At 59.2% G+C, this 16,742-nt stretch overlaps 1 protein-coding gene across 5 annotated transcripts; it reads right to left on the reverse strand.

Annotated features, from left to right (window-relative positions):
• Window positions 1–225: 225 nt before the first annotated feature.
• On the reverse strand, window positions 226–15,450 carry DBN1 (drebrin 1). Of its 5 annotated transcripts, none has more exons than XM_017512869.2 (15): window positions 15,145–15,450; window positions 10,588–10,643; window positions 9,860–9,972; window positions 9,623–9,697; window positions 9,360–9,506; window positions 9,133–9,210; window positions 8,790–8,941; window positions 8,650–8,713; window positions 3,963–4,022; window positions 3,751–3,874; window positions 2,926–3,063; window positions 2,421–2,591; window positions 1,356–2,011; window positions 963–1,065; window positions 226–808 (listed from the first exon to the last, which is right to left on the reverse strand). In XM_017512869.2, the coding sequence occupies exons 1-15, from the start codon at window positions 15,228–15,230 to the stop codon at window positions 738–740; spliced, it is 2,094 nt and encodes a 697-aa protein (XP_017368358.1). In that variant the 5' UTR covers window positions 15,231–15,450; the 3' UTR covers window positions 226–737. The 5 variants fall into 5 exon arrangements, with proteins under 5 accessions (XP_017368358.1, XP_017368362.1, XP_017368361.1 ...); XM_017512873.2 differs by lacking the exon at window positions 15,145–15,450 and adding an exon at window positions 14,474–14,560; XM_017512872.2 differs by lacking the exon at window positions 15,145–15,450 and adding an exon at window positions 14,320–14,421.
• Between the last annotated feature and the right edge of the window lie 1,292 nt (window positions 15,451–16,742).

Consider the following 16,742-nt stretch of genomic DNA (forward strand, 5'->3'; position numbering starts at 1 on the left):
AGTTACTGAACGTGAAAAAGGAAAGGAATCCAAGCAAAGAGGAAGGAGTTGGGGAGGGGCCACTCAAGCCCCTGGGCCCCATCCATAGCCCTGACCTGAACCGCGCCTAGGGCCTCCAGCCTGGGACCTGCCCGGCAGGAGAGGGGGGTGAGTAGCCCAGGGGCCCCAGCTGGGCCTGCTACTTCCTTTGGGCCAGACAGGGAGGGGTCAAAAGAAGGGCGGGGAGGGGGTCCCAGGGAGCCAGAGCCCACGAGCCATTTATTGCCATGTTTTAAAATTCGTGCAAAATATCTGAAGCCCTGGACGGAGAATACAAAGTGATATTTTTCCAAGAAACATAAAACTAGGAAAAGAGGTGGAGAACATTTTCCCACCGGAGCTCCCCCCACACCAGGCCCCAAGCAGGGTGAGGCCCCCACCCCGGCCAGCTGAGCAGGGAGGACTAACAGCTACAATCTGGACCAGGGAAGGAGGAGTGGAATTTGCAACAGCGTCTCAACTACCAACGGGAGGAAAACCAGTCAACTGTACAAGTCTCCTATCAACTTTAAAAAAAAGAGAAAAGCTGTAAAAGTCAGGCCCTGTGGGTAGGGAAGCAGCCAAGTCCCCAGCCAGGGCCGGAATCCAGAGTGGGTGCCAGGCGGAGCTGCTGCGAATGCAGGCACGGCAGGCCGTCTGGCCAGAGGCCGATGCAGGTGGGCGGCCTTGGCAAGGGCAGCCTAGGGCTGGCGCCACTGCTAATCACCACCTTCGAAGCCCTCCTCCTCTTCTGGAACTGGGTCTGCATCCCAGCAGGTAATATCGATTTCTATGGCATTAGAAGGGAAGATGAGTTAGGGACCTAGCCGACCCATGCTTGTGTCCCCAGCCTCTATGGGTGGTGGGTAGTGGTGGGGTGGCTGCCCACATTCAAACCCAGCCTCCCCACCGAAATTCCTCCCCATCATCCACCCCAGTACTACCTGGTGGCTTGTTGTAGAACACAGGAGGTGGAGCCTTGGCACAGAGCTCTTCCGATTGGGCAAACTCCTCCTCCTGTGATTGACTGAAGTACCCCTCACTGGCCTGCAGGGGAAAGCATCAGGTCACTTGGCCCCACCCAGCGGGACTGGGGCTGACCTATCAGGCCTGAGCCTGTTTCCCCAGCAACCTATGATTCCATCAGTGGTTGCCGGGGCAACGCGGATGCCTGCCTTGGGAACAAAAGCAGAGCTGGCGGGTGGGATGGGCTTCCCCTCCAATAATGTGGGTCACACAGAAAGGGGGTACTGGTGCAAGCCTGAGCAATGCAGAACCAGTGCCCTGCTCAGCCTGGACTCCCTCTCATCCCTCCCACCAGGCAGCCCCTGCTGCACCTGGGTCCCCTCCTTCTGGGTGGTCTCGCCATTCGTCAGCAGGTGGGGCTCTGGCTCCTGCTTGTGCTCTTGCTCCAGCTCCTCAAGGGCCGAGGGCAGAATTGGGGCCTGGGGGGTGGCCAGGGGCTCCCCTTCTACTTCCTCGGTGTCACAGAAGGTGGCTGGCGGCTCAGGCAGCTCATCGAAGTTGAGAAGGGTGGCACAGCTTTCGCCTGCTGGCAGCAGTGGCTCCGGAGCCACCTCGTCCAGCAGGGGCACCTCTGCCAGGGTGACCTCAGTACCTGAGGGTGGTGTGGGGGCCCTGGGCTCGCCCTGGAGTGAGGAGCCCCCTTCCCCATTGCCAGGCCATAGGTCAATGAGGCTGGTGGTGGCAAGGGGTACATTGTTGGCAACAGTGGCGTCAGCAGTGGCAGTGTCGGTTTCAATGGTGTCAGCTGCGTCGTGGGCCTCAGTGGTGTCGGCTATGGCAGGCTCCACAGGGGCAGTCAGGACAGCCTGCTCTGCAGACTCCATGAACATCAAGTCCTCTGCAAGGCTGCCTGGCCCCCGGGGAGGTGCCTGTGCCTGGGAGGGCTCCTCCATGGGGCCGGCCCAGGCCTGAGGGTCTGCTGCTCTGGTGTCCTCACTGTCCAGGGTAGGGCTGGGCTCCTGGGTCTCTGTCACAGCAAAGGCAGAGGAGACATGCAATTAGCTCCCTTGGGGGCAGATGGAGACCCTGCCCTATGGACAGTGGTGGTGGTTGTCCAACAATGTGAGGAATGAGGGAGCCAGGGACTTCCATGCAGGTGTCCCACTGCCCCCTTACCCAGTGACCCCAGTGACTTTAAGCCCCTTGGCAGCTCTGGGAGGAAGGCCTGATTCCCACTTGAGAAGTCAGGTGCTGAGCTTTAGAGAGGGCAGGTCTGACTGCACACCAGGGCTCCTCCCCGCACAGCCGCCTCCAGGGCAGTGCATTCTTAGTGTTGGGTGGCCCAGATCCCTGGAGAATGGTTACCATGGCAACCTGGGGCTCTCAGCCAGGGAATGCCGATGGGAGCCCTGGTGCAGGTAGGGTCCCTCTCTCACCTTGGGCTGATGCGGGTGGTGGTGGCAGTGGTGGAGGCTGTGAGGATGTGACCTCATCCAGGGCCCTCTCAATCTGCTCAGCAACAGGGGTGGAGGCGGTGCTGGAGTCAGATGGGCTCCGCGTGGGGATGGGAGTGGGCGCCATCCTCCGGTGGCTGTCCAGGTGGCTGCCTGTGGAACAAACCCCAGGTGGGTCAGTGAGGGCAGGGGAGGCGGGTGGGACAGGACTGTCCACCTTGGGGCCTGGCCAGCACCTCCTCTCTGGAGTCTGGGTGGGGGCTGGGAGCTCCCCAGCCCCCCCAGGGGCCAGACTACAGCTCCAGACCCTGTAAGCTAGGCCCCTGGGGGCCAGTGCCCCATAGGGCCAGGGGCAAGAGGCAGGCAGTGCCTGCCCTGGGGACAAACACCAGAGATCAGCGGTCAGGCTGGGGGAGTGACGGTGGGGGGCTGCTGGGAAGCGGGGCCCTCCTTACCACCCCCGCCGAGGCCTGGGGCTGCTACCTACATGGGAGGGAGGAAGAGAGGTTTGGGGTGCGGTGACAGGTGATATAGGGAAAGGGAGTCCGTGGAGGGGAAGAGGAGGAAGAGGAGGAGGAGGAAGGCCCACTGTCCGATGCCTTTATGAAAGGGCAGTACGGACGACCTGCCGAGAGAGACAGACAGAGAAAGAGACAGAGGACAAGAGAGGGTCAGTCTCCCCCACCCCTGCCAAGGCCTCTCCCGCCCCCAGGGCTGGCCCTGGATGTCCAAGCTGCCTTCAGCCAGGGCGCACTCAGCCAAGCCAGCCGCAGCCTCACACCAGCCCCAGACACACAGCCAGCCTGAGAGCAGCACAGCAGACATGGCCTGCATCGGGACCCCAGCATGAGGCAAGCACACTCAGGCCAGCAGACAGGGTGGGGAAGAGCTTCAGGAAAGGCAAAAGCAGCACAGTGATAAGCAGAACAGGGACACCTGAGCGCAAGCTCCAGGAGGCTCACTCAGGGCCTGGGCAAGAGCCTAGCCCACATGCACCCCGGTCTTCCAGGCCAGACCTAGTTCACCCCAGCCTGGCTGCTCCCCGTGGCCAGTGCTGTGCCTCAGCCCAGGCCAGAGCTGCCCCTCAGGTCCCAGCACTCCCCACTGTTCAGCCACAAGCGACTTCGACACCACCCCTGGCCTTTCTTGGGGTCCTGCCACCTGGGAAGTGGTGGGTGGATGCACGCTGGATGAAGGGTGTCGCCTTCTCCAAGGGTTCCTTGGGCAAGGCTTCCCTTCCAAGAGAGTCCCAGAGAGGCTCAGGGCCATAACCTGAGGAGTGGGGTTGGGTGGGGGTGAGGCCTAGGACTACCTGGTCGGTGGTTGAAGGGCGAGGGCACATCACAGCTGCCCGCAGAGGCCGACGCGACTCTTTCCTGCTGCTTGAAGAACTCCCGTGGGTTGTCAGGCCGCTGGGCAATAATGGCTGCTGCCTCCTGATGGCACAAGGAAAAGGCTGAGGCTGGGCCAGGCCAGCTGAGGGAGTCCCTGCCCACCTCACCTGGCTGGTGCCCCCGCTTTCACCTCCACCTCTGACTCCGACTTCTTCATGTGGGTCTCTTCCTCCTCATCCCGATGGTCACCCTAGAAACCAAAGAGACAGGGTCTGGTGCACCTACCCACCTTCTTTTTTACTGTATTTTATTTATTTATTTTGTTTTTGAGACAGGTTCTTGCTCTGTCACGGAGGCTGAAGTGCAATTGCGCAATCACAGCTCACTGCAACCTCTGCCTCCTGGGGCTCCAGCAATCCTCCCACCTCAGGTTTCCACCACCACACCTGGCTAATTTTAATTTTTTTTGTAGAGGTGAGGGTCTCCCTATGTTTCCCAGGCTGGTCTCAAACTTCTGGGCTGAAGGGATCCTCCTGCCTTGGCCTCCCAAAGCGGTGGGATGGACTACAGCCATGAGCCACCAATGCCCAGCCTTCTGATAGCCCCCATGCTTCTTTCATGATCTGGCAGGAAGGTTCTCAGAGCTGGTACCTCTGCCCCTTGAAACCAAGTCACACAGGCCTCTCTTCCTTCAGGGCCCTTGACCACCTCATCTCTGACCTGCCAGGCCTCTGGGCACCAGGCTCATTCACCTGCTTGCTCATCCCCATATCTAAGCAGAAGCCTAGAGCCATCCAGGAGCACTCTTAAGTTTTGCAGATAACTTTTCTCGGACCTCCTACCCCAGTGCCGGGGTCACCATGTTCCCAATGTTGCTGCCTGGACCATGGCATCATGGCCCAGCCATCCTCACTGGTACCTGCCTTATTTGCTCTCCATAGGCCCTGAGAGGACCTTTCTAAAATGTGGTTCAGACCATTATTTTCCTGAGCTTAAAATCTCTCAGGGGTTCCCAAGAGCCACAGCAAGCACTGGCTAAATATGACCCACAGATGGCTTTTGTTTTGCTGGTATGATATTTTTAAACCATGTTAATTAGTTGCCACCACTTAAAAACCAGGAACTTTCATACTGAAGTCAGAATTCCAGTTTCTCTTGAGGTGCCAGAGCCCTGGAGACACCACCTGCAAGCCTTGAAGCAGCCATCACCAGGGGCTCACTGCAGCACCCATAAGCCAGGCTTGTGCCACCCGCTTGCCCCTGGCCCCACCATCACCTATTGGCTCCACCTGCCCACTGCACACGTTGTTTTGGGTAGGAAGGGCCATCGCTTGGCCAACGTCCCCACCCCTGCCTGACCTAGCCGTCACCTCTCCAACACCACCCCCTGCCCCAGCCCCCACCCAAGGCGCCCACATACAGTGAAATGTAGACATCAAGTCCTCAGCACGACGCAGTCACAGTTCCCAGAACAGGCACACCCGTTCCCACCTCCAAGCCTCAGCATGGGAGCTCAGCCTCTCTCCCAAATGCCTGCTCCCCGCCCTGGGGCCAGGCCAGGCCTTCTGATTTCCAGCTGCAGGGTAGGCAGAGCCTCCTGGGGAAGAGGTCCCTCGCTTGTTCAGGTCACTTCCTCCTCTGGGTCCCCACAGAGTGCTCCTGGCTTCCCCACGAAGACACCACATCCTAAGTTCCTGTTTCCGGAGTCTCCTGCCACCCGCCGTGAGCGACACAGGATGACTGGGGTCTCCAGGTGGCCAGCACAAGGCGGGCGCCTGTTTGCTCAACTGAACTCACACATCAACGGCTTCTTATTTGATTCGGCATCCGCTGCTGCTCAGGGGGCAGCTTGGACAGGAAGGGCTGTAAGGGGTGAAGTCCCAGGGCTGCTCTGGTTTTTGAGCATATAATCTAGAACTTAAGCTTATCTGTCAGGGGCACTAAGAGAAGGACCCTTTGTAGCATCCCACCTCAGGAGGGCTGTCACCTCAGCGGTAACTTTATGACCCCCAGAATGAAGTCTAACTCCTCCTCTGACCTCGTTCTCCTTTCCCAATCAAATTTCCCCTGCTCCTCAGCCCACGGGGTTCCAGTCAGCACAGGCTCTTTGCCTTCCCACGATCCTATGTCCCACCAGCCTTTGCTGGGGCTCTCCCCCCGCCTGCTGCAATCTCACTTGCTTAGTTCCTCTGCCTTGTTCAAGAAAGGACCAGAGGCAGCTACCACAAAGGCTTTAACTACCGACCATGTGAACAACACCAAAACAAGTAAGGCCCAGGGAATGGAGAGAGGTCAATACACTAACCACATGGGTCAAAGCCATTGCTGTGCCTAAAGCATTTTCAGACACATGAGAGCTCCCCTGCAGCCCAGGCAAAAAGGGAACCCAGACATGGAACACAATTCTTAATGGGAGAGAAAGCAGAACAGCATCTTAAGCCAAGAGAAAGCATTTTATGATGCTAAATCCCAAAGTCTCTCACATGTGCCCTTCCTTAGAGGACCTGAAGTGGCAAGGCTACCACAGTGACCTGCGAGAATGTCCACTTTCACTGTTACGTGAACTATACTTGAGGGGCCAGATAGGCCTAGAAAATAATGGTAAGCTCTTTCAGATTTTGCCTGAAATGATGATAATTGGTGAAAATAAGTCAGGTCAGGGGGTTCACAACACTATCTGTCTACCTGCATGTGTGTGTATTTGAAATGTCAGCATAAAAATAAAATTTATCAGGCCGTGTGTAGTGGCTCACGCCTGTAATCTCAGCACTTTGGGAGGCCAAGGCGGGTAGATCACGAGGTCAGGAGTTCGAGACCAGCCTGACCAACGTGGTGAAACCCTGTCTCTACTAAAAATACAAAAATTAGCCAGGCATGGTGGAGCCTGCCTGTAATCCCAGCTACTCAGGAGGCTGAGGCAGGAGAATCGCTTGAACCCAAGAGGTGGAGGTTGCAGTGAGCCAAGATCGTGCCACTGCACTCCGCCCTGGGCGACAGAGTGAAACTGTCTCAAAAAAAAAAAAAAAAAAAAGACCAGGCGAGATGGCTCACACCTGTAATCCCAGCACTTTGGGAGGTCAAGGCGGGTGGATCACTTGAGGTCAGGAGTTCAAGACCAGCCTGACTAACATGGAGAAACCCCAACTCTACTAAAAATACAAAAAATTAGCGGGGCGTGGTGGCACATGCTTGTAATCTCAGCTACATGGAGGCTGAGGCAGGAGAATTGCTTGAACCCGGGAGTCAGAGATTGCGGTAAGCAGAGATCACACCATTGCACTATTGGCCGGGCCTGGTGGCTCATGCCTGTAATCCCAACACTGGGAAGCAGAGGTGGGTGGATCACCTGAGATCAGGAGTTTGAGACCAGCCTGGCCAACATGGCAAAACCCTATCTCTACTAAAAACACAAAAAATTAGCTGGGCGTGGTGGCGCGTGCCTGTAATCCCAGCTACTCGGGAGGCTGAGGCAAGAAAATCACTTGAACCTGGGAGGCAGAGGTTGCAGTGAGCCGAGATCGTGTCACTGCACTCCAGACGGGCTCCTGGCAACAGAGCGTCACTCTGTCACAAAAAAAAAAAAAAAAAAAAAAACCACTGTGAAAGGAAATAATATATCCATACAATGGAATAGGATTCAGCCTTCAACAGGAAGGAAATTCTGACACATGCTACCACACGGATGAACTTTAAGGCCATCATGCTAAGTGAAATAAGCCACACACAAAAGGACAAACATGGTATGATTCCACTGATAGGCGGTCCCCAGAGTAGTCAGCTTCATAGAGACAGAAAGTGGAATGGTGGCTGCCAGGGGCTGGCGAGTGGGGAGGGGGAGAATTTGTGCTTTATGGAGAGTGGTGGTGGTTGTCCAACAATGTGAATGAACTTAATGACACTTAGTGAACTGCAGATTTTAAAATGGCTGAAGTGATACATTTTATGTTATGTATATTTTACCATAATTAGAACAAATACATGAATCAACTTATTATGAAAAAAAAGGTCTTGCCCCGCTTGTTCTCCATCATGTTCTGCAGGTGGCAGGTGGCAGGTGTGTGTTGAATGAATGACTGGGGCTGGAGCTTACCAGCCACACATCGTCCCCATCCCATCCAAGGGCCAATGTGACTGGAGTGACTTATGCCGGTGCCTACAGGACTGTCTTGCCTCCTGTCTCTCAGTCTCCTATGGGTGTGACTCTGGAGCCCATTTGAGTCCCCACAGCCCTGCATCTGCCCACCACAGTCCCAATCCAGATGACTATCAACCCACCTTCCTTCCTGAACTAAGCTATGCTCAGTCCTGTATGACATTAGCTATTTCTGAAATACTAAATTCAAAGCATGAAGATGTGACTTGGCTGTGATTTTCAGGGACCAATCCACAGGACCTATGCGCCCTTCCCAATGTCTAGAGGTTCAGACAGCACCCCTGGAACAAAGTGGCTGCTTCCAAGGACACACTGCACACTGGCTACAGATGCTCAGCACTGGCCCAGACGCACCCATGCTGCCCACAGCACTCCTCTGGTGGGACCAGGCCTGGCAGCCCCTAGAGCATAAAAACAGTGTCTAATCTGCCTAGAGCCCCCCCACCCCCAGGAGAGGAGGGGGAGACTGGTCAGTGAGGCTCTGGGTCTAGATGGATTTTCTCTTCCAGTCTAGAGCACAAGCTTCTCCAAGGTTCTTTTTCCATGGCCAGAGCCCCAGATGACGAGGTACCCGGCCCGATACTCCATTGCACCCCATGCCCATGCAGGTCCCCAGAACACCCAGCACCATCCCCCAAGCCCTCATCTCCCCACAAGGCCCAGAACACAGGGACCATCCTCACTTCCCTGAGCAGGAGACCGGAAGCCTGGGCAAAGAACTTACAAAGATGGACTGCTCCTTCAACCGCCTCTTGGCCTCTTCCGCTTCTAAAGTCTGCTGTTTCCTCCTGGAACGACAAGCAGCCAGCACCCGTTATGGTGTGCCCGGGGGGCCCTGGAGCACTGCTGGGCGGGAGGGCTCACCTGTGCTCCTCGATCTGCTGCTCCCGCTCCCGGTAGCGCCGCTCACGCTCCTCTTGCTCCTGCCGCTCCTGCTCCATCCGCTCCTGCTCGAACCTGAGCCTCTCATCCAGAGCCTTCTTCCGCTCCTCCTCCTTCCGCAGCTCTTCTTCCTTCTGCGAGCCCCGGTGTGAGCAAGGGTAGGCCCTGAGCCTGGGCGCCTGGCCCCTGCCCCTCCGGCTCGTCCCTAACCCAGGGCAGGAGGTGGGCATGTGGCATGAACCATGACGCTGCACTGAGGGACACAGAGCTGCCCCATGGGGCCCATGAGGGGCGGCTCAGCCGGGCCAGGCTCAGGGTTCCATACCTTGGCTTGCTCCCAGAACTGCTCTCGGTTAATCCGCTTCATTTCCACAGCTGCGTCTGTCTTCTGGTAGGTGGTGCCCTTCGGTGTCAAAGGACCCAGAATGAGCAGACTGAATGCTCTGGGACCCCCCCCACACCTAAAGGGTGAGGACTAAGAGGAACTGGACAGGCCAGTCTCAGGCACCAGGCCACGAAGGCAGAGCCCACGGGTGCCAAAAACACACTAACCACAGGCTCGGCATTCTCATCCTCTCGCAGCCGCAGCCGGTGCAGCACGGGGCTGGAGAGCCGCGCCAGCCCGTTGGAGAGCCGCTGCCCGATGGCACCTGCATCGATGTCTTCCACGCTGCTGGCGTTCACGATCACATCGACACCCTTCCGCAAGAAGATGGCGGTGCTCAGTCGGCCCCCCCACCCCCGCCATCACAACCTCAGCATGCAGGCCCTGGTGGCTGTCCCCGCTCTCAAGAGCCCTGGCCCCATACACACACCTGGAAGAACTCAGCCACCTTGGCCACATGGCTGGCACAAGCGCACTTACGGGCATCAGGCACATCTTCACCCACCTGCAAAGTACCCAGCAAAGAGGGGGTCAGGAAAGGACAAGAGGGGCCCTACATGATAGGGTGCATCTTCTCTGGGGCTGGTGGGGTTCCCTTTCCAGAGGGCTGAGGGTAAGGGCGACTGCTCTGGGCCTTTAGCTCCCTTCCCCAGCCACGGCCACATACCCAGTTGATGAGCACGTATTTTGGCAGAGCAGCTTGGGAGTCCTTGACGCTGCAGAAGCCGTACATGACCTTCTGATTCTCAAAGTGGCCTGAAAGTTCCTGCAAGCCCCCTTCTGGAGTAATCAGGAGAGTGTCAGGGCTCTCTGCCTCCTAAACCCTTCCCAAAAAGAGCCTAGAACTCAAAGGAAAGACTCCTCCTGGGCTCCCCAGGCACCAAAAGGGGTCTTCTGGCCTCTGGGATGTGTGGGTCCCGGTTTCGTGTTGGTCTGTATGGGGGCAGGGGCGGGGTGCACAGGGATCTAGCTTTGCCTCCTGCAGGGCCTATTTGGGGTAGAACTGAGGAAGTGTTTGTTCTTCACACATCCTCAGGTCTCATTCTTCACACATCACCATGTCTCACCAGGTGCCAGTGCCCAGAGGCAAAATCAAGCCTTTTGGCTCTGGGGAAGGTGGTGAATAGGGCCCTTCCCCCAAAGCGTCCCAGCTGTGTGGCTTCAGGCAAGTCACTTTCCCTGTTGGAGGCTCAGCCTTCTCAGAAGTCCAACACTCAACAAGGCTCCGAGCTCCCTCCCTACCCTGGAGACACAGGGATGACCGAAGGAAGGACACCTGCCAGACCCAGACAAGTGTGGATGCAGGCGGGGAGGTGGCGCGGAGCCAGGTGGGTGGGGAAGAAAACAACTGAGGAGGGGTGGAGAGGAAGGCGAAGGAATGGCTGGAATTCCTACCTCCTGACGCTGCAAGCTTGAGGTCATCGGAGCCATCCTCATATGTGTACAGAGCCCTGGGGAGAGGGAGGGGTGGCTGTCAAACTGTCAGGGCCCAGGCTGCCAATTCTGGGTGGGGACAGCTCTGGGGAGTGGAGGGACATGGAGTGGGAAGGACAGGAACGGGGAGGGCTCCTGCGGTCGCCATGACAACAGGGCCACGCATGGGTTCAAGCAGGAGCCCAACAGGGTGCCGCTGGAGGCCTGGGTCAGGTGGGGAGCAGGCGGTGAGGGGAGAAATTGCTGACTGGTCAAGCTCAGTGTGCCACATCTCGGCCCTGGCCCTGCCAGCCTACAACCCAGTGGAGCGGGTGTGTGATGGAGATTCCAAGGCGACGGTTCCTTGGTTACTGTTTCCTGGCTACCACCATCCTCACCCCCCATTGGCTAGTGCCAGGAACTTACCTGGCACGTGCCTTGGTCCCCGCTGCTGCTCCTCCCGCAGCTCCTCCCCCAGGGAGGGAAGGAGGAGGAGAGAGAACCTGATGCTCCCACCACTCTGGGCATCCCCCAGTAACCGTGGCAACCCTGCAATTGGCACACGACTGGCCCACCCCAGCTGCATTCTCCTTGAACACAAAGGACCCTGGGGACCCGCCCTCAGTCTCAATCTCCGCCTCTCTGAAATGGGGATGAGGTCACTGCAGTCACTCTCGCCCAGACTGTGGCCTCAGGGTGGCCAGGAGCTCCAGGCCTTCCAGCCCCCAGGCTGCCTCCGCCCTGGCTGAGGCCTCCTGAGACTGCTGGCCTTTCCTTCCTTCTGCCTGAGCTTCAACAGAAAGCTGACCTGGCAGCCTTCCTCCTTCCTCCTCCTCCCTGGCTTCGTGTGCCCTGGCTCCTTTTGATAGGCTTCGGTGACAGAGCATCCATTTCACGGAAAGGAATGCAGAGATGCCTCCCCCATCACCCCATGCAGGCCCAGGCTGAGGACCCTCTGGGAGGGAGGAAAGCCAGAGCCTAGGAGGAAGGGCCTTGCCCCTGAGGTTTGGAAGGGCTCAACCCCTTCTCCAAACTCCTGTTCCCCAGGTGCCAAGGCATGAGGCTGGGGCTGTGAGGAGGGGAGGCAGAAAGGGAGGGCAAGGGGGAAGAGAAAGGGGAGGGGAGAAGCAGAGGGAGAAACAGGGAGAGGAGGAAGAAGAGAAAGGAGGGAAGTGAAGGGATGAAGGAAATGAAGGCGGGAGGGACGGAGGGTACATCTCAGGAGTTATGGCCAGGGCCAAATGGCTGTGGCCCCTCCCCTTCCTGGATTCCCCACTTCCTACCTCCAGGAAGGGACTCAGGTGGGCTGTAGGGCTCGGAGCTCCTAGTCCAACTGTGGCCCCCAGCCCTGGCCTGTCCCTGACAGCTGCTTCCAGCACAGCTGTCCCACCACCTGTCCTGCTGCTCTAACCCACTACGGGAACAAAGGGCCCTGAGAGAAGCAGGCTCTGTCCCTCTCCATACACAGATGAGAAACTGAAGAGCCCAGGGACCCTAGTTCCCAGAGACTGCTCTAGACATCACACCTCCGTGAGATCACCTGTCTTAACGTGCCCAGGCTCTCTGGGGCACCTTTCATCCTAAGGCCCTGCCTACCCACCTCAGGCCACCTTTTCCTGCTCCAGCCACAGCCCTTCCCCAGTAGAAACCATACCCCAGTTCAAACCCTCCAGCCTCCTTTTCCATTGGACCGCCCTATCCACACCACACACTTGGGCCACACCTCTGACAGCTCCCTGACCCAAGCAGGGTTCTGGACAGGGTGCACTTTGGAGGCTCTACCTATGTGGTTCTCTTCGCATGGAAGGCAAGACCTGCTCCTCTACCCCATGCCTATTCCCAGTGGAATCCTTCCGTTCTTCAGGGCCCAGTGCTGGCCCCCAGCAGTCTCCCTTGAGCTTCATCTCCCAGAGCACCCACCACATCCCAGCAGGAATACAAAGACCAGTGCTTCTCAACCCCATCAGAGGCACCCCGAGCCTGGTGGTGCACCAGGTGGGAGCTGGTGAAACAGAATCAGGATGGGGTAGGGGCCAGGCACCTACACATCTCACCAGCTCCAACTCCTGGAGACAGACTCCGACCCCAACTGTAAGCCTCGTGAAGGCAGGAATGCTGACTCAGTCAATCAGCACATCCTGCTCTCAGGGCGTGGGGTCCAGCACACTGCACACCAGAAGTATGTATGATATTGACACCAACTTAGAAGACATCTAGCCAGAAACTGAACTTGCCTGAGGTGAAAGCTAGAATGTTGCAGTTCCAGAGGCCCTGGGGTGAGCTCAGGTGGGCAGCTGGGGGCAGGTGGACCCCTCAGGACCATCACTCTCAGGATGGTGGTGCTAAAAGGCAGGTAGGGCTGGGCCCAATCCCTGTCTTTCCAAGAGGACCAGGAACTTGTGTATGGTCACAGTGAGTCATATCACAACCAGGGCAACAGTGGCCCTTCCCACTATACAACCTCATTTCCTGGGTCCCCTGCTCCCTGCGCCAGAGTAGTGGTCCACTTCAGAGGCCCTGCCACCTAGAAGTGAACTCCCCCCAACCACCCCTCCCACTGGAGACAAGGTAAGAGGGGGCAGACAGCAATTTACCCAAGACGCCCCTCCCTCTGGACCTATGTGCAGGGTCTGCCTCTGAGTCTTCAGATCTCACTGCACCCATGGTTCCATGCTCGGTGCTGGGGTACTCATGTCCTCTTGTGCAGAAAGTGATCCTCACACGCTTTTTTCAAAATGCTATCTGGGCCCTTAGTGAACGAATGTGTGCATGTGCGAGGGTACATGTGTGCATCTGTGTGTGTCCCACACACAACCCAGATGGGGGGTGACGCACACCAGTGATGAATAACTCGCTTTGGCCACACTGATGCTGCTGACGGGGCGGGGGTGGGGGGCAGGCCTCTGTTGAGCAAGATGTAGGGCAGCAGGGGTTGTGTGGCCCTGGCAATAGGCCACCAGAGCTCTGCTTTTAGGAGAAAATGGGCCGGTGGTATATAGCATCCCTCCAGACTGGAGGGCGAAGGAGGTGTTCTGGGGTGAGCTGTGCCTCTCTTCAGGCGGGGCCTTATCCCAAAGCCAGCTCCTTCTCCAGGCCAAGCCGGCCTCTTGCCCAGAGCTCCTCTCATGATCTCAGGCCCCCTGGGGCAGGGTTGAGACAATGGGTGGGCCGCCTGCCTGCTGAGCCTGTGCTGGCCTCTCCTGTGACTGACCTGCAGGACAGGAGAGCTTGTCTCCCGCGTCCATCCCTCCAGGCCTGGCTGCCGGCCAGTGCTGCAGTACCGTGCCATGGATGCCCAGCCATCTCGTTCCCTCCTCCAGCCCCCATGTCAGAGTCCCCATCTGGCTGCCCTCCCAGTGTACAGGTAAAGCCAGCCCAAGCGGGGTCCCTCAGTCCCACCCTCTTCTTTGCCTCAGTTTCCTCAATAAGAGCCTGTTCCCATCTGCCAGCAGGGAGAGGAGGCCTAGGAACCAGATGGGAACCTTCCCCAGGAGAAGAGTATTACTCCAGGAAGAGGATTCCAGGATGGGGCAGTGAGGAACCCCCCCGGTTTCTTTTTTCCACCACCCTGGGCCGCCAGCCCCAGAGCAGGTGGTCCATCCCTTCCCCCAGCTCAGGGGGAGACAACAGCTGGGGGGCGGAGAGAGGGGTGGCCCAGCTCCTCCCTCATCAGGGACCAAATGCCCCTTGCTAGGGGCTCGTGGATCTGCTCACCTCCTCAGCCCTCTTTGGGGGCTCCCTCCACACTTGTTCTCCAGAGGGCTTCCTCCCAGGAACCTCAGCTGGTCCCTTAGAAAGGCAGCTCGGTGCCCCCTAGCCCAGCTGCCTAGTCCCCGCAGTCCCGTTCAGGTAGAGGAGGAGAGCTCACCCCTGCCTCCTCCGCGACCCGCGGCAATAAGGCAGTCACTTCGCGGTCGCATGTGGCAGGGAACATCCTTCCACCTCACTCCAGCCCAGGTTGCGGGGCGGGGGGAGGGGGGAGGGTGGCCCAGTCCGAGAGGCCCCCGGTGGGCGGGGCGCCCGGCCCCCAGCTCGCTCCGCTCCTCCCCCGCCCTCGCTTTCCTTTGTGCTGTGGCCCAGCCGGGATGAGCCCGGCAGGCTGCGCTGGCTCCGCTAGCTAGGTCCCCGCCCCGTCCCCGTCCGGACCTCGCCCGCTCGAAGGTGGCGAAGGTGCCCTTGGCCGCCCCGTGCACACCTGTCCCCCGAGCCCGGGAGGTGGGGTGGGGGATGGGCTCCTGCAGGGCCACGCAGCCCCGGGCCCCAAATCGGGACCCCGCGTCCTCCGGGCCGCGTCCGGCCGCCGCTCCCACCGCGCGCCTGGGGCCGCCTCCCAGCGCTCGGGGCCCGGCAGTGCCCCGCCTGGCCCGCCGGCCCCTCCCCCGGCGCACACAAAGGCAGCTCCTCCCGGCCCTCCCGGCCCGCTGCACCATTTCGGGGTCCCCCTCCCTTCCGGGCGGCAGGGCGGCGGGGCGGGAGGGAAACAAAGGCGCGGCGGCGGCGCGGGGACAAAGAGGCCGGGGGCGGGGGCGGGGGGCTCACCAGTCGGCCGCGCTCTCCTCCCGGATCACCTCCTCGTACGCCGCCAGCAGCTCCAGGCGGTGGCCGCTGAAGCTGACGCCGGCCATGCTTCAGGCCGGACTGGGTCGAAAGGACAGACGCGCGGACGGACGGGCGGACGGAGGAGGAGGGAGGGAAAGAGGGAGTCGCCGCCGCCGCCTCGGAGCCTCTGCAGCGTCGCGAGCCGAGCGAGCCAGCGGCCGGGGGAGGGGAGCCGGCCGGCGGGGGGCGGGGGGCGCTGGCTCCGCCCGGCTCGCTCCCTCCGCTCGCTCGGTCCTAGCGCCGCCCCGGCCCGGCCCAGGGGGAGGCCCGCCCCCCCTTCCCGGCCTGCCCCGGGCGCCCTCGCGCCCCTCACCCGCCGCCCCCGCGCCCCTCACCCGCCGCCCCTAAGCGCCGCTCCCGGGCCCGCCCCACCCACGTCCCGAACCCTCACCTGCCCCGTCGGTCACCTCGGTGCTCGCCCTCCTTCCAGCCCCGAACTCAGCCCAGTCCCCACCCACTGCTTCATTGATCTCCATTCCCGGAGCGTCCCATCCTACCTTAAACCCATTTTCATCTCAACCCAGCTCACACATAGCAGCCCATCCTTGGCCCATCCGCAGCCCCTCTCTGACCCTTAGGGGTCCATGCCTCCTAGTCTATCCCATCACTATCCACTGCCATGTGCATCCCACTTCCAAAGCCAACCCAGTTCCTTTCCCATCCCAGCTTCAGCCCCATGCTTAGCACGTGTCCCAGCCCTCCAACATTTCTCACAGCATTCTCCTCAGTCCAGCTCATCCCAGTCTCATCCTGATCCCAGTTCACAATTCCCAACCGCAGCCCCCCATCTCGGCTCCATGACCATTCATTCCAGGTCATTCTCAGCCTCTACCCAGCCCATTATCCCTCCATTCCCGGCCTCTCCTCCCTTCCACGCCTGTGCCTTCTCAGATGAAGCCAGCTAGGATATCCTTTGCCTTCTCTCCCAAGCCTCAGGCCTCCCAGAGGAGTCCCAAGTAGAGTTCCGGAAGCAGCATCTAACCCCAGACTCCCAGGGCAGGGCTCCTCCAAGGACGCTCAGGGCCAGCCTCTTGGCACCTTTATCTCCTAAAGCTCTGAGCCCAGAAGGGGAGGGGAGACTCAGAAAAGTCCCCTGCAAGGGAGTGGACACCATGCCAGGGCCTCCCAGAACTCCGTTCTTTGCTGGGTTGGGACCCTGAAACTGTCCACAGCTCTCAGCAGCCTTTTCCACCACTACAAAGCCTCCAGTCTTGACCTCCCTGAGCTGACTTCACCTGGCCCTGTCTGCACCGTGGAGGAGGAGGTGGTTCGAGCTGGGTCTCTGAGTTCTGTGTTGGGTAATTGGCTATGCCAAGAGGAGAGCAGGGCTGCATATTTGCAGCAGTGGTTCCTGGCGCTCTGGGGTTGGGAGAACCCTCTTAAAACTCAAAATATTCTCAGGCCCCTGCCTTGGGAAGTCAGTGCCTACTATGCCTAGAGACCACTGGCCTTGGTAATTTTTTCATGGTCCCCACTAGAATGAAGCCCAGGCAGGGACAGAGCCAGGCCGTGTGCCCTAGACCAACTGGCCAGTAGGT

This window comes from Cebus imitator, unplaced genomic scaffold (genome assembly GCF_001604975.1).
Source record: "Cebus imitator isolate Cc_AM_T3 unplaced genomic scaffold, Cebus_imitator-1.0 Scaffold478, whole genome shotgun sequence".
Taxonomy (NCBI): Eukaryota; Metazoa; Chordata; class Mammalia; order Primates; family Cebidae; genus Cebus; species Cebus imitator.

What these genes read in the sequence shown, in the direction of transcription:
- DBN1 (XM_017512869.2), bottom strand. Translation starts at nt 15,230, where the DNA reads ATGGCCGGCGTCAGCTTCAGCGGCCACCGCCTGGAGCTGCTGGCGGCG. An exon ending in CAAGCTTGCAGCGTCAGGAG is followed by an intron (nt 9,973 to 10,587) that starts GTAGGAATTCCA and finishes TGATTACTCCAG; the next exon opens with AAGGGGGCTTGCAGGAACTT. An exon ending in ACCACCCGCATCAGCCCAAG is followed by an intron (nt 2,012 to 2,420) that starts GTGAGAGAGGGA and finishes TTGCTGTGACAG; the next exon opens with AGACCCAGGAGCCCAGCCCT.